Consider the following 16,944-nt stretch of genomic DNA (forward strand, 5'->3'; position numbering starts at 1 on the left):
GTGTCGCCTCGCACGGCCCTGGTCCCTAGATCTGCGCGTGACTTCAGGCGGCGGCTCATAAGTGTTTGTTATTCATTTTGTTTTTTCTCAGGGGTCCAGGGGCGAACCTGATGGGCCTCAGTGCCATGTGAGACCTGGCTGAACCCTGTCTATCATCTAGCTTGCTGGCCCTCAGCGTGATGTCGGGAGATGAAGCATCCCGCTTCACAGCTGTCCACCAGCCGAAAGGTCCCCCGCCCTCCACGTGCGCTGGGTCACGTGTGCGCCGTGAGGGGGAGCCGACCCTGACCGCACCGCTTTGGTGCCCAGAGAATGAATTTACCAGGTGGCACCTGGTGGGATGTGGCCCCGGGAGACTCTTCCTCTCCACTGTACGGGTGTCACAAGGTCCTCCCAGGTCTCAGCTCGAGGGGGCACTGGGCTCTTTGGCTGCCCGAGATGCACAGAGGCACCTGGGCAGGTGGCGGGCGGCACAGTTGCTTCTGGGCTCTCCCCGCCTTCCCCTCCCCAGGGTGGGTCCTCACCTAGCGCTGTCACGCTGTGCTGTCTCTGGGTCGTGGGCACCTGTGGGTGCCTGTCTGGGAAAGGGCACCTGCCTCGGACGCTGGGAAACACACTTGTCCCCGAAGGAGGGGGCATTCCTCAGTCTGACACAGTGGGTGGTCTCCTAACTGTCTTTGGCTAAATGCCCTTCAACCTTCCACTGCTCCGATACAACCAGCTCTGCTCCCCTAAATGATATTTGAAATTTGCTCTCTTTAAATAGACAAGGACTCCAGGTTGACAATTCAAAAGCCAAATCACACCTTCAGAGAAGCTGCTGGGGGTCCTGTGCCTTTCACGGAGGCCAGGTAAGTCCTCAGGAAGCGGGGAGGCCCTCACGGGGGAGAGGTTTGGGCTGGACACGTGCCACATGAACTTGGACCTTCAGGGCCCCTGACCACGTGGGGCTCAGCTTCCCACGCTGAGTCACTCTGGGCACACGGGGCGTCCACGGGGACCTCAGGGTCCTTAGCCTGCACCCGGGAAGCCCTCGGGAGAGGTGCTCACACACACAGCACTCACTGTTCCTTGATTTTATTGGCCGCAGTCCTTCCGACCTCCTTCGTGTGGGCCTGGGCTTTGCATCCGTGCCACAGGTAGATGAGGGCTTTGTGGACGTTGAGGACGACCATGGACGTCCTGGACCTCAGGCTGCTGCAGTGACAGGCCACCTCCAGCAAGTTCCCTTCCACGGGCACTTCTCCGCGCACACAGTACAGCCTCCACTCGCCTGCAGGGGGCACCAGTGGCACAGTCAGGACGTGGCGGCGCAGGGAGGGGGCCTGGAGGAAGGGGAGCCTGCAGGGCAGCCCACGCCCCGCCTCCTTTCTGTGTCTGGAGGGGCAGGTGGAGGCGAGGCCAGGCTGCGGTCTTACTGAGTCCCAGGAAGCCAATTTTGTTGGAGTTATAGTTAGAAGCAGGCTGCCCAGAGTGCACGATGCAGAAAAACCAGTTTTACATAATTTATAAAGATCTAGGTAAGTCATAACAGGCATATTTTTTTAAGAGGCTCTGAAACTATGATTTCTTTTTTGTTTTTTGGATGCTGGTCAACAAAAATCTCGTAATTTAGAAGAGAAGATCACTAGTTTTTTTTTCCCCCTCCAGGATCCAGTTTAAGGTCGAGTCATCTTGCGGCCTCCTTTATGCAAAGCTGCTTTCTGAAGGCAACTCCATGGAAGGAAGGGGGAGGGAGGCACCCAGGAAGCTGATTTATAAGGCAGACATCAGGAGGCCTTCGCTGGTCAGGCCGCAGCTACATGAAGAGAGAGTTACTCTAAAGCCCACGCCTATAAAATACCTTCCCGGAGAGGAGAAGAGAGTCGCATTCCAGCAGCAAAAGTGACTCACTCTGTGCGTTGTCTTCTTCCTCCTCCCGTCTCCCGGAGTGGACCACCATCCCTCCCTGGAAACACTGCAGAAAACAGGGGGGCTCCTTGCCCTGCAGGACCTGGACCTTCCGATTTAAACACATTACAGTGAGTCACGTGTCCTGGTTTTGCAGAGTCATAAAAATAACACATGCCTGTTGTCGAAATCATCTGAAAAATACTGAGAAGTACAAATAAAAGCCACTGATAATACTGTGATTTATGGAGAACAGTACTACAATTCTGGCGTGTAGCTTTCCTATAATACAAAGTATTTTTCAGGTATACATTTTTCCCAAATAGGATCGCTGTTTTTTATGTTGCTTTATCCCTGGATTTTCTTCAGCTGACGTTTTTCTGTCGTCACATAAGATTCTTAACATGAATTTTGATATTTTAATGGTAGTGTTCCACGGTACGGATATAACGTGATTAACTTAAACATGTTTTTAATAAAGAAAATCTCTCAGCAGTGAGAATGACTAATCCCTGACTTAATGATTCCGGGGAAAAGAACTGTCTCTTGCAGGCTCTGGTCCACTCACAGGGCCTGTCACTCAGCGGCGCCTCTGTCAGCACAACAGTTACGCATCAGCGTGAGATGCAGCAGAGTAACAGGAACGTACGTAGGGCTGAGTCAACTGACTCTCACTTTGCCAAGGTATATCCCATTAAACAAGGAAATGTTTACTGAGCCTGGCAGTCGGGGAACATTGAAACGTAGGACACATTTCTCACCATGAGTTAACTTATCAATCTCAGGGCCCCCTTCTGTGTCATTAAGAGCCAGTCTGTGGCAGTGTCTTCTATTTCTGCAGTGATTTTTCCATCCGTTGGATTGATAAAAAAATTAAATGTGCCAATCAGATTAAGACTCAAAACTCTAAGGATGATTTTGAAGGCATGATAAAACATTCATTCACAGCCTTTACGAGAAAAAAAAAAAAACCCAGCTGAAATGATCCACTATGAGGAATACATTAACAACTGTTTGTCCCTGAAAGCTATTTGGAAAATATAGTCCATAGTAGAACATCTGCATTAAACACTTTTCTAGGGAAGAGGATTGGTTCTTAGGAACCTGGAAGGCTGAATGAGCGTGGATCTATTTCTGGAGAAAATTCCTCTGCTCTCTTTCCTGATGTTAGTTTTAACTATTCATCCAAGATAGTAAAAGGATCTGCACAGGGTGTTATGGTCCCCAAAACCCCAGAGTTAACTCTTAATTACTGGTAATAAAGGAAGGGACAAAACATTAAAAAGAAATGCTTTCAAAACCTTGACTTGGGGTAGTGGTACCTGCCAGGCGTCATGCAGGCCCTGGGGTTATAACGGTGGGTAAGACCAGGACAGACATAGTCTCTTTCATGCTCACGGGGAAGACAAAGAATAAATAAGTAAACAAAATGAATGTTGTTTTACGTAGGGGTAAGTGCTATGAAAAAATAAAGCAGAGCAAAGGGACAGAGAAGGACAGGAAAATGGGGAGAGATGTGGATAAAACATGGAGGCGACATTCAAACAGAAACCCGAATCGTGTAAGGTTTCAGGGGGAGTGTTCCAGGCCGGGGAATCAGTGCAAAGGCCCTGGGGTTGGGGGGCGGAAAGAGGTGTGTCTAGGAACTGCAAGGAGGTGGGAGTAGCCTGACCAGGTGCAAGAAGAGGGAGGTTGGAGGGGGGTGCAGGGCTGACCCCCGGGAGACCCTCGGATGGTAGTCCGAGTGTGATGAAGGACAAGGAGGGGCACCATCTGATGTGTCCTAGGAAGATCACTCAGGCTGCTGTGAGGAACGCAGATGCTGGGCAGACTCGATGTTTACATCAGTCCCTGATATCTCCTTAGGATGGGTTTGTGTACGTGGAATCACTGGTCAAAGCGTATGAGCATCTTAAGGTTCCTAAGCCGTGGTTGCTTTCAGGATGGGTATTGCAGTTCACACTTCTCAGTGGAAGCAGGCACGGGTACCCATCCTACTGAATCCCTGCCAGCCCTGGATCTAGTCTTTTAAAAATCTCTGCCATTTGAGGCGTGGAAAATGGCATCTCTTTGTTTTAGTTCCTTGATCAGTCCAGTGGAAACTTAAAAAAAAACCACCCACGGGCTCTCTGCACTTGTTTTGTGGATTTACTATTTGCAGGTGTACTTTAAGGTCATATTGCGAGAGGTCTGCCTTCCTGGTGAGGGGGTGGGGAGATGAAAGATGAGGCAGACCCCGACATCTGGAGAAGCCAGACCAGGACTAAAGGGGCTTCGGATGATACTGTCTTCGTGTTTAGGGGACCAGGCCACACACCCTCCGGCTCCCGGAAAGGCCAGTCCCTCATTTCCGGCGCATCTGCCTCCAGGACTTACCTGGGCTCCCCTTTCCTCGTCCAGCTGCACCGTCATCAGAGCCGATGTGCCCTTCTCACTCACAGTCGACTGCCGGCCTTGCCAGAAGAAGTAGACACGCTTCTCTTTGCCGGCCACCCTGACCGGGTGCTCGCCCTTCTGCCGACTTCCCACTGTGGACACACACAAGAGCAGGGCGCGGGGTGAGCAGCAGATAAAGCCCAAGGAGAGCCAGTGCCAGCTCAGGCCTCCAGGCCCTGTGAGGACGAACAGTGAAGGCGCAGCGCTGGGGAGAAGAGTCATTCACAGCTGGGGGGAACGTCGATCATGGCTTCGGAGGAGCGAGAAACCGCCTTTCTTCTAGCTAACGGATCCTGAGCCTCCAAACTGGAGAAAAATGATCTCCAGGGCCCTCCTGATACCCTAAGACAAACACCTGTCATCCTGAGGGAGGTGGCAGGCCATCCAAGTGTGTGACAGAGAAAAGTGGGGACGCCAGAGCAGGGTCAAGGGCTCCCGAAGACAGACGCATTTTCCACATGACACCATCCTTTGGCAGAAGATTAGCTGGGGGAGAAAAGACACTGCAAACGACTGCTGGGCCAGCCTTAAGCACGATGGGAAAAATGTAGTCTGCTAAGACTATTCTAGTAAAAAAACCGCTTTGAAGTCTCCAAGTTGTGTCAGAAAGGGGAGAGAGAAATTGCTGACCTATGGCTTTCACAAAATAATCTGGGATTTAAATGCTATCGGCCACTAGGGCTGTAGCCAGGAGTAAGGGCTGGTTCTCCTCGCTGTCTGGGACCTCGCGGGCACTGGATACCTGTCAGCAGAACACAGACCCCACTGAAGGGCAGCCACGGAAGGTTCTTTGGGCAAGTGGTCGTTTCAGATGGTATTTCAGACCCCAAACTGCAACCTTTAGGAACAGATCTCTCCAGATTTCTCTCATTTCTTCATTCAGCAGATACTTACTGAGCACCTACTGTGTGCCAGGGACTCTTCAGGATACTGGGCTATGGCGCTGAGCAAGGCAGCTCCGGAGGGTGGGAGGCGCCGTGAGGAAAAGACGGGATGTGACACGGGGCGGGGGAGGGCTGCTGTGAGTGCCTGGTGGGGGAAGACCTTTCCGAGGAGGTGCGCGAGCAGAGGCCCGAGTGGCAGCGACCATAGGGCAGAGCCTTCTAGGCCGAGTGGCATCCGGAGACTAAGTTCTCGACTCAGATGCCCGGGTGGCCCCAGGTGGGGTCAACCCAGGGAGGATGCAGGTGGCTATGGTACCCACACGTGTTAGCAATCAAAAATAATAACTGGGGCTTCCCTGGTGGTGCAGTGGTTAAGAATCCACCTGGGGACACGGGTTCGAGCCCTGGTCCAGGAAGATACCACATGCCAAGGAGCAATGAAGCCTGTGCACCACAACTGTTGAGCCTGCGCTCTAGAGCCCACGAGCCACAACTGCTGAGCCCACGCACCACAACTACTGAGCCCACATGCCACAACTACTGAGCCTGCGCTCTAGAGCCCGCAAGCCACAACTACTGAGCCTGTGCTCTACAGCCCATGAGCCACAACTACTGAGCCCGCGCGCCTAGAGCCCGTGCTCCGCAACAAGAGAAGCCACCGCAATGAGAAGCCCACGCACCGCAACGAAGAGTAGCCCCCGCTCACTGCAACTAGAGAAAGCCCGCGCGCAGCAATGAAGATCCAACGCAGCCAAAAATAAATTAAATAAATAAATTAATTAAAAAAAAAAAAAGAACTGGATCCCCTGGTTCTATACGACCTCAGTCCTCCTCAGCTCCAGTCCCACCGACAAAGTCACAGCTGTCTTGAGGTTTGTAGGTAAGAAGGAAGCTCATTGTTTTCAAGTTCTTAAGAGGTCAGGGGCCATACTTACGTGATTTTTTTGCGGGGGCCCTTTATCAAAGTCCTCTAGAACAATTTTCATAAATGATTATGAGAATTCTTCAAGGATTCTGACCAAGCTCAGCCCTTAGTGCCTTCTACTGTGAACCTGAAATGGTCAAGTTTGTGTAGTTTGAAGTGGGCAAAGTGAACAGGAACCATCCATGAATAGATGATACATGTCCACTGTTCACCTGGAAGCCACTCCATTGAAACTTCCGCTAATTTAGGTAGGAACAAACGTTTACCTTTGATTAGCAATCCCGTACTCTCATGTCAACTAGATTACTGGGGAGAGATATGCATGAAACAGACCACAGATCACAGCAGCTGACACGTATCTTGGAATTGGGTAGCACTTTGTGTAAATATACGTTCACGCTTAAATAACCAACCAATGTTTTACATCCTGACGTTCAAAAATGGGCTTGTGTGTATATACCTAAAATAGGATATTTCCTTAAAAATATCCCATAAAAGTTTTCATGAATTTGCCTTGCAGTTTTCTTCAGCATACCCCAAATTTAATCCTATGTACAACTTACTTTTTGACTCATTTCTTTCGTTTTAATTTTAGCAAATTAAAGGCTAAGCTATATAGTAACAGCTGCTGGGCTATCATCTTTGCGGCCTGGCCCCGAGGCCGAACTGAGCGTGTCGCTGCATCCCGCCGTCCACCCTGCTTTCAAGAGGAAGTTCACCGCCAGCAGCTGCGTTTATGAAGTAACCGAAAACCGAGGTACGAAGAGCGAGCTGCTCTTGGCGCCGTCTTGCAGCCGGACCCCATTTACCGACCCCCTACTACAGGAACTTGGCCCCTGGATGGCGCTTCAGCGTGGCCTGACGCAGTGTCCCTGGGTGCCCAGAGCTGCCTGTCTGCTGACCCTGGGGGGACACGAGTCACACCCTGCAGCGCCTGAGGCAGCCTCTGGGGCAGGACACTGACCACCGGGGCCTCTGGGCTCCCTAGTCTGGGGGCCACAGTTCACTTCGCAAGAGCAGGCTGCCCGGCATCTGCCAACAGGGCGACTGCACTGTGTCCCCCGGGACTGCTGTCTGCTGGGCCCGCCCCAGAGGGGCCCCGGGCTCAGCCCCGTCGGCAGGTGCGGCCCCTGTGGGGTCTGAGCAGCGTGAGGGCTGGACCAGCTGACACCGCGGGGCCGGGGCTTCCGTGACGACCACGGGGCAGCTGCGGATGCCATCGGGCCGCGCTTTTCTGCCCCCCGAGGGACGGCCTGGAATCTGAGCGCTGCCCGGCCTCACTTAATCCTCCGCAGCTGGGCTTGGTCAAAGCTGTCACTTTGCCCATTACGGTGCTGCTGGATCAGGCCGTGACATGTACCTTGTGTTCGCCAGGGAGAGATACAGCAAGCGTTTGCCTGGGTCAAATCAGCGTTTCTTAGGGGTCTCCAAGTAAACAGTCAAGGAAGACCTCAGGAACCTGAGATCTGTTTTTAAAGTTCATTCATTTTCATATCGTTTTAGTCATCCTTTCACTGACCATTACTTCTTGTTTTATATCTAACAGCTGAGGTAAGGAAACGACTGAATTTCAAACTGTAGTGCCCAGTGTGGTTTTGTAAAACACCAAGTCCCTTCACTTCCTGTATCTTAAGGAGGAGAACGACGGGTGCAGGTCCACGACACCGAAGGTCAGTAGATCTTTCCCCGCTTAATTCTCTCTTATTGTCTTTATTGCCACGCGGCACAGATTAGCATTCAGCTCGCCAACTCCGCACACCCTCAGCAGCCTAAACCCACCATAGAGACCCTCTGAGAACTGCTGTCGTTTGGGGCGGGGCCCCGTTATCTTCAGGTTCAGTGCAGGTTCAGTGCAGGAACTATGCTTTGGCTGCTGAGAACGTCAGCGATGATGATTTCCCGTAGCCTCACGTAAGTAAGCGGTCGGCTCTGCACTGAACATCGCGCACCAGATCCTAGGACCCTGCGGGCTGGGTCTTAGAAGCTCTGTTTTCCAGGTGAGAAAACCGAGGCTCAGACAGGTTAAGTCACTTTCCCCAAGTTACACAGCTGGCACGTGGGGCCTGAGAGAAGACTGAGACCCAGGCTAGAAGGCCTCGTTGGGTAAAAGAAGGGGCTTTTAGTGTCCAGCCCTGTTCTCTCCTAGCCGTGTGACTGCAGGGGGCGTTCCTTAATCTTGGTGTCCTGTTTCTCTTCTGAGAAGTTAGCGAAAGGACAGAACACATCCCGCGGAGCCTCCATGAGGCACTCACCTAGTGCGGGTGGTGAAGCCCAGAGCGGTGCCTCTAGGCCCGCAGTCCGTCTCCCCACCTGCGATGCCTGTCCATTGGCCGCTGGGCTTTCCCACAGCCGCCAGGTCCTATTCAGGGAACGGAGCTCTCCTACCCCAGCAGGAGGCAAGCACCTCTTCCATACTTGCCCACCACCACCCCCCGTCATTTATACCATATGCTTCTGGAAGGCAGGGCCAGGAATATTTACTGACACCCAAAAGAAGGGTCTTATTCCTTAAACATAAGACATGACACCATAAAACTCCTAGAAGAGAACACAGGCAAAACATTTTCTGGCATAAATCGTACCAATGTTTTCTTAGGTCAGTCTCCCAAGGCAATAGAAATAAAAGCAAAAATAAACAAATGGGACCTAATCAGACTTACAAGCTTTTGCGCAGCAAAGGAAACCATCAACAAAATGAAAAGACAGCTATGGACTGGGAGGAAATATTTGCAAACGATGTGACTGACGAGGGCTTAATTTCCAAAATATACAAAGAGCTCATACAACTCAACAACAACAAAAAATAAGCAACCCAATTGAAAAATGGGCAGAAGACCTAAATAGACATTTCCCCAAAGAAGACATACAGATGGTCAACAGGCACATGAAAAGATGCTCAACATGGCTAATTATTAGAGAAATGCAAATCAAAACCACAATGAGGTACCAGCTCACACCGGTCAGAATGGCCATCATTAAAACCTCGACAAGTAACAGATGCTGGAGAGGGTGTGGAGAAAAGGGAATCCTTCTACACTGCTGGTGGGAATGTAAATTGATACAGCCACTATGGAGAACAGGATGGAGGTTCCTTAAAAACCTAAAAATAGAATTACCATATGATCCAGCAATCTCACTACTGGGAATATACCTGGACAAAACTATAATTCAAAAAGATACCTGTACCCCAATGTTCACAGCAGCACTATTCACAACAGCCAAGACATGGAAGCACCCTAAATGTCCATTGATAGACGAATGGATCAAGAAGATGTGGTGTGTATGTGTGTGTGTGTGTATATATATATATATACACACACACACACACACACACACACACATACATACACACAATGGAGTATCACTCAACCATAAAAAAGAACAAAGTCATGCCATTTGCAGCAACATGGATGGACCTAGAGATTACCAAAGTAACTGAAGTAAGTCAGACAGAGAAAAACAAATACCATATGATATCACTTATAGGTAGAATCTAAAATACGACACAGATGAACCTATCTATGAAATGGAAACAGACTCACAGACATAGAGAACAGACTTGTGGTTGCCAGGGGGGGTGAGGGACGGACTGGGAGGTGGGGTGAGCAGATGCAAACTAGTATCTATAGGATGGATAAACAACGAGGTCCTACTGCAGAGCACAGGGAACTCTATTCAATATCCAATGACAAAGCATATATATATATATATATATATATATATATATATAACTGAGTCACGTTGCTGTGCAGCAGAAATTAACACCACATTGTAAATCAACTATGTTTCAATAAGATAAATTTTCAGAAGTGTCTTACCCACAGAGATACATTAGGAAAGAAACCAAATGGCTCTAAGCCTGCAGGTGTTTGATCAGCTAACATTGGCCTCCGCCCTGCGCCCGGCGGGGCAGCCACACCCGGACGGCAACGGGGCTGGAAAGAGGTGAAGGAACTCCCTTGGCAAGTGAATCTCGGAGCGACCGAGTTGTGTCATAAACTGTCTCCTAAATGCGCCGGGCTGAGGGACACTGTGCACGGCCTGGTTCGTGCTTTCTTCTTGGCAGGAAAAAGGGATTATTTCTCCCAAATCTGCTGCTGTCCGCCCTCACTGCCTCTAGCGCAGAGCACAGCACGGAGTGTGTTGTTTCGCCACGAAGAGCACAGCACTCGTGGGAACCACGAGTAGTTCTGACCGTGTCTTTATTCCTCCAGACCCACAGAGCACGGTCAGCGCTCTCGGCCTCAGAGGAAATGCGCCTTTCATTCTGACTACGTCTTCTGGGCGTGGATTTACTGTGACGTCAGGGCACTCTTTTGTTTCCGCTCTGACGCGTCGGCTCTGTGTTACTTAATGGCTTTCCTTTCGGCAGCATCCAGCCACATGGTGACCGTCATGTGGGGACAGATCATCGCTTTCCTAGGAAGCCTCTGGGGACGGGGCAGGGGAGGGGCGAGGGCGGCAGAGGAACCTTACCACGCCAGTCGGCTTTCTAGAGGGAGACGTCACAGCTGCCGGCCACGGTGGGGTGTTAGGAATCTATCCACGAGGTTTACGAGGAGGTTCTCAAAGGGAATAGGCCTCGACCGGTCCTTCGCCCGCGGCTGGGGCAGACACGGCACGCGCTCCGTATCCGGCAGCCACGATCCCCGCGGCGGGGCTCGAGGGACACGCGAGTGGCTCACTCACCTGCCGTGCTCACGATGAACTTCCACTTGACCACGTAGGCGTCGCCCTCGTGGAACTGCCCAATGCTCTGCTTGGGGAGCCTGCTGTAGTCGAATTCCAGGATGTGCCAGACGTCCACCGACAGGCTGGCGACCTCCAACTGCCCGCGGTCGTCCCCTTGCACCAGGCCGTAGCCCCGGCCCACGTTGACCCCGTCCAGCACGGTGCCGGCTGTCGTCTGGGGCACCGCCACCATCCGCGTCACGTCGTAAGGCTTGACCTCTGCCCGCGGGTCGTCCTAGGAGAGAACGCAGAGATGCTCGGCAGCAGCCCGTCGCACTCCACACTGCGGCGCTGGCGGTGGGACGGCCTCAAGTACAGCGCTCAGGCTGTTTCGGGGCACTTAAAGAAAGGGGGCGTTTAGGGGACAGACAGCCACGACTGTGAACGGGCCGCCGATAAACCCGGAGCCGCAAACACGGCTGCTTTCACCTCGTGAAGTCAGAACAGGACTGGAGGCCGGTTTGCTGTCCTAGGAAAACCCCAGGAAGGCGTTTAGCATGAAGGCCCCTCTGCCGGGACCCAGACCAAGCCCTGAGGTTGGGGCTTGATCGTCCCACATACCTTGTGCTGGGCAAGTTCGCTGGCGTTCTTCTCGTTAGGTCTCTTCAGCTCCGTCCAGTCGAGAAATTTCTCTTTGAACAAAATCGTCTCGTTGTGTTCTGTGAGTCTCCCAAATATTGCCCAGTCAGGCCGCCCCTGTCCTTTTCTGTTGGGCGGGTCGGGGAGGGGAGGGGGAGGGGAAAAGAACCAAGATCAGACAAGTCCTGCCGAGCCCGAGAAGTCCAAAACCAACACGTGGCGAGTGAGAGGAACGCAGAATACGTAGGCAGTAGACAGGTGAACGGTTCGCGTTCACTTATGTGACCCAATCAGTGGCGTTTTGCTATTTTAGCCCAAAGCCTTGCAGGGCTTTGTGTCCTTGGAGCTGATGTGCCTGAATGTGACCCACGGCAGGACTGGACCTGCCTGGCGTTCCAGCAGATTCTCGTGGTGGGGTCCCCTGGGGGGCAGCACGCTCGGCTGGGAGCTCAGCACAGGCAGGAGTCACACGCGTGTCTTCTGATCTGGGAGATGCTGGGAGCCAGTGGCTTAGGCGCCCACTCATCTACCTTCAGATCTCGGATGACGTCACGACTAAATATAAATCGTCCATCACATGGATTTTATGCTTCAGTGTGGTTTTTTTTTACTATACCAGCTAGAACATTCTTTTTAGTCTTGGCTTTAGGCCTTACGTTTCAGTACTAATTTTATGTTAAAGGTGCACTCGCTTGAAAAGGATTTGAAACCTTTTCACCTACACTGACATCCCTTTGAATTGTTTCTATAATGACAATGAATAATAAAATCAATAATTGTACTTTAAAACAGGAAACTAGGTAGGAAGGTTGAAATCTGTGTGTTAGTTCAACTGGAAACATCACAAAGCAGTTTTAATGTGCAATTTCTGACCCATTACGTGGCATATGCATGGTTTAAACGCACTTCTCTTTCTTCCTGGTAGTTAAGAGATAAAAAAACAATGATCCTTTGCATGTAAGAATTCCTGTTTTCATGACCATATTTCTGAGAGTTTCGTGCACCTTCGGCTGATTTGCCAAAATGACTTTTAAAAGTCCAGCAGACTGTCGGAAATATTATAATTACAGCCATCATTTCAATACCGCATCCTCCCTCCCCCAGAAAGGCATCACCTACTGCCAGCTAAATGGAATTCAGGGGCTGGGCTGGGAAGGTGTGAACTCAGAAAGAGACGCGTTGCTTTTGCACCTTCAGACCCACGGCTGAATTCCAGGGCCTGGCCAGCGTTTCAGGTCAGCAAGTCATTGGTTTAAACAACAGATTATATGTGACAGCAGCACCTGAATACCGCAGGTCCCATCGATTTGTTTCCTTCAAGAACTGAAATATAACAGGAGCACCTTCCAGACGACCACACCGTCCATATTTCTGTATTTCTTAGGGAAAAGCTAAAGCACTGTTCTCATTGTGAATACTCGTGGTACTGCACTGCAATCACTTATGAAAACTAAAACCCCTGGAGGGTGATGGCTACACACTGCGGTGGGAGCCTCGGCTGCCCAGGGCCCCAGCGGTACCTGGGAATGAGCGGGTTGCACTCTCCAGGGTCCAGGGGGTTGATGTCACAGTTCTCGTAGTCAAAGGTTCCGTTCCATAAGTGCTTTGCCAGCTGAAAGGCTATCTTCCGTTGCGCTAATGTGACTTCTTTCCCGTGCCACACGTAAACTTCGCTCCCAAAATCAAACACCAGGACCTGGGGAAATGGCACGGAAGGACGTGTTCACTTCAAGGGCATGTTCTCGTTGAACCAGGGTCTCTAGTGACCGTGAGTCCAACAGGTGATGATTCAAATACTAACGAAGCATTCAGTACAAGCACAGCCAAGCCAGCCTCTGCCCTGTGGGGATGACTTCTGTCTTGTGGTCCTAAATGCCCAAGTTAACACCCCGCCTCCAAACACTCGGGCTGCCCAACACTTCTGATTCCTAACAGCTATTTAAGCAGGTCTTCCTCCCTGGCCCCGCCCTTCCTTCCGCCTTTCCTCCTCTGTCATTCACTCACTTAGCTCATAAGGGCCGCTTCACATGGCACTGAGGACCCAGTGATGTCTTTTCTCCCCTATACACTTCTAGGGCCCTCAAGGGCAAAGACCATACTGTACTTATTAACGTATTTACCGTCGGGCTCACTAAGTGTTTGGTGAATGAATACGTGAACTCAGTGCTCTTATTTACATACCTGTTGGTTTGTTCTACTCTTTCTTCCTAGAATAATTTCTTTCTTCATTTCCAGCGATCCCAATTCTACTCAACTGCAAACTAGGCTCAATTTCACCTTCTCTTTAAAATCATTCCTGATTATTTCTTTTTCTGTGACGTTTTTTCTCCGTTTAAATTTGTCATACAATCAGTCTATCTTTGGATGACATCCTTTCTGCTAGCCTTCTACCCAACGAAATTTAAAGTCCTTTTGCGTCTTCCCGTTTTTTTTCTCAACACTCAGAATACTTAGTGGTGGGACTTCCCTGGCAGTCCAGTAGTTAGGACTCCAGCTTCCACTGCCAGGGGCTCGGGTTTGATCCCCGGTCGGGGAACTAAGATCCCCGCAAGCTGAGTGGTGCAGGCAAAAAAAAAAAAAAAAAAAAAACTTAGTGGTGCTGGAAATATATGTAATTTTGTAAAACTGAATATGTGCTGGTGTGAGAGGAAAAATGAGCACATTACTTGGCAAACCCACACACTACAGATACACCTATGTCTCCCGAAACTTAAGGACTGAAAGATATTTAATGTTTATACAAAAATCAAGAGATGGGGCTAAGTCGTATTTCCATCTGGCCTAAAACAGAAAAGCCTTCAATGACCCATGCCTCCTCTGAACAACATTCGGAATTCAGTATCAGCATCTAAGATGGCAGTAACGGTTTGAAATCACAGATCGGTAGGCAGCCTTTAAAAAGATGTCTCTGCAGGTACACACTACTATATTTAAAACAGACAACCAACAAGGACCTACTGTATAGCCCAGGGAACTCTGCTCAACATTCTGTAATAACCTAAACGGGAGAAGAATGTGAAAAAGGATACATGTATATGTATACCGGAATCACTCTGCTGTACACCGGGAACTAAAAAAACACTGTGAATCAACTAGACTCCAATGTAAGATAAAAGTTAATAAAAATAAACAGATGTCTGGTGTGCAGCGAGTACCATCCCTGGCTAGCGTCTGTCGGTACTTACTGCCTGTTTTAGCGGGCAGCCCGGGGCCAAGGGCTTTCCTGCCGAAGGGCAGACCACTCACTGTACCTCTCTTGCCTGCAGAAGGGAGCACTTTGGAATCTTCCCCCAGTAGTCGTCATCAGGAACGAGTTTGTCATCCATTAGTCGGTAAATGCAGTTGGTTTCTATTATGGCTGTTTCATAGAGCTCATCTTCCTTTGGGTCTCCAGCAGCTTTGGGGTGAGAATGGGAAGAGGACATTATGTTTCCCACTGGAGGGAGGCTGGTTTGGGAGAAGGAAGCAGGCGAGGACGAAAGGTAGGCAAGTCTCATTCTCTGAGACGCAGTAAACGCTTACACTGGTAACTGGTTTGGCCGCCCAGAAGCTTCCAGAAGTCTTTGGCTGCATGAGTGTGTGTGTTAATTCCTTCTTCGATAGTTTGGATATAAGTAGCTCTACAACCAAGTTCCCTCTTGGTCTGAATTAAACTTGCAAGTTCTGAGGCCTAAAAAGAGAGAGGAACACAGTTACCTGGGCAGAAGCCCACGGTCAGACGGAGGGGCCACGCTGAAATCAGAGCAGAGAGGCAGCGTGTCTGGAAGGAAAACCTTGTGACCACAGGGTCCGGGGGCACTGGTGGCTGGGGACTGTCTAAAAGTCAAGAAAATGGAACGAAAGGACTGGGGGTATCCATTCTTTACAGCAACACCTGTCCATCTTCAAATTCAAAAGATCATTCGTGAAGCTTTTTAAGAATACCCATCCCATTACTCAGCCACATAAAAGAACAAAATCATGCCATTTGCAGCAACACGGATGCAACTAGAGATGATTATACTAAGTGAAGTAAGTCAGAAAGAGAAAGACGAATACCATATGATATCACTTGTATGTGGAATCTAAAGTATGACACAAAGGAACCTCTCTACAAAACAGAAATTAACTCACAGACATAGAGCACAGACTTGTGGTTGCCAAGGGCGAGGGGGCGGGTGGGGGAGGGATGGAGTAGGAGTGGGGATAAGCAGATGCAAACCATCATATAGAGGGTGGATAAAAAACAAGGTCCTACTGTAGAGCACAGGGAACTATATTCAACAGCCTGTGATAAACCGTCATGGAAAAGAAGATGAAAAAGTATATATATGTATAACTGAATCACCTTGCTGTACAGCAGAAATTAACACAACATTGTAAATCAACTCGACTTCAATTAAAAATAAATAAAGGGGAAAGAAAACCCCAAATAAAAATACCCACTCCCTGGTCTTCTCCCACTAAAGTCTCATTCAATAGACTCATTCAATAGATCCACAGCAGGACTTCCTAGACACCTAGGATAAACAGCCTGGAAGTGATGGGCCAGTTCTTTTTCTCCACAGAAGGAAGGACGAACCAGAACTTCCAACCTGGAGGCACAGGCCAGATTCCTTTTAAAACATCCCCCGTAAGCGCTTACTAGGAGCTTGTTTCAGAGACCTTCTGGACGATAAACACGCCCATCCCCTCTCGCTAGAATGAAACACTGGACGTTTAAGAAGCTTTCTGGGGATCTGGCCACTGGAAGAACATTCTACCTGTGTCTAAAGGAGATGCAAAACGAGACCACTTTCGTTCCTCAGATACCGACCTTCGCCTTCTCTATGACGTTGGCAAACTCTCCGACCCACAGGAAGCAGTGGTGGGGGGACAGCACGAGGAAGCAGTCCCCGCTGTTGAGGGAAGAAGCGCGAGGTTCCACCAGCCGCGTCTGCACGTGTCTTCTTCCTGAGCACGAGGCACAGGGTCACCGTCTCCCCAGAGACGAGCACTGTCCCGCAGCCCCGGCAGGGCCGACCGGGAAGCACCCCGCGTCCGAAGCATCCCCGCCCCCGACTTCCCATCCTGAACAACCTCATGTGTTCACGTGAGTTCCCATGACCCAGGGCACTTAGAGGCATAGCCTCGTCGATGACCTTCCCTGGTGGCAGGTTCCCAGAGGTCACCATGTTTCCCAGGACAATTAGCAGTGTCCCTTGACAGAACGTGAATAGATTAATTAAGGTTCCCTCCCCCAGGGACACCAGCAGACACCTCCTTTCCCCTCCCCCACTCATCTCCTGGTCTCTCTCCACTCAGCCCACCTCCTACACTTAACAGCCTCTGCGGGCCGGGGCAAGGCGAGGGCCTTCAGAGAGCCTCTGCATCCTTGGGAGTTCTCCTCTAAACCGAAAACTTGAGTCTGGAGAGGACTCAGCTCAGAGGGAAGCACTGCCTTGTGCAGGTTCCAACTCCTCCTAAACGGTTTCAATCTTTCCACAATCACACTGATGGTGTAGTCTCTGCGCCACAACG

The 16,944-nt window shown here is 50.4% G+C and overlaps 1 protein-coding gene across 3 annotated transcripts in view; it reads right to left on the reverse strand.

Moving 5' to 3' along the window:
* SVIL (supervillin) overlaps nt 1-16,944 on the reverse strand; it is a 150,282-nt gene that overhangs the window by 9,510 nt on the left and 123,828 nt on the right. For all 3 annotated transcript variants that reach the window (XM_082647728.1, XM_082647727.1, XM_082647726.1), the window contains 9 exons: nt 16,241-16,377; nt 14,968-15,115; nt 14,697-14,842; nt 12,966-13,141; nt 11,428-11,572; nt 10,825-11,101; nt 4,267-4,418; nt 1,894-1,999; nt 1,066-1,273 (listed from right to left, as the gene is read on the reverse strand). In XM_082647728.1, the coding sequence (XP_082503854.1) occupies nt 1,066-1,273; nt 1,894-1,999; nt 4,267-4,418; nt 10,825-11,101; nt 11,428-11,572; nt 12,966-13,141; nt 14,697-14,842; nt 14,968-15,115; nt 16,241-16,377 (1,495 nt within the window). The remainder of the gene's footprint in view (nt 1-1,065; nt 1,274-1,893; nt 2,000-4,266; nt 4,419-10,824; nt 11,102-11,427; nt 11,573-12,965; nt 13,142-14,696; nt 14,843-14,967; nt 15,116-16,240; nt 16,378-16,944) is intronic.

The sequence above is a fragment of the Grampus griseus genome (assembly GCF_964374135.1).
Source record: "Grampus griseus genome assembly, chromosome: 2".
Classification (NCBI taxonomy): Eukaryota; Metazoa; Chordata; class Mammalia; order Artiodactyla; family Delphinidae; genus Grampus; species Grampus griseus.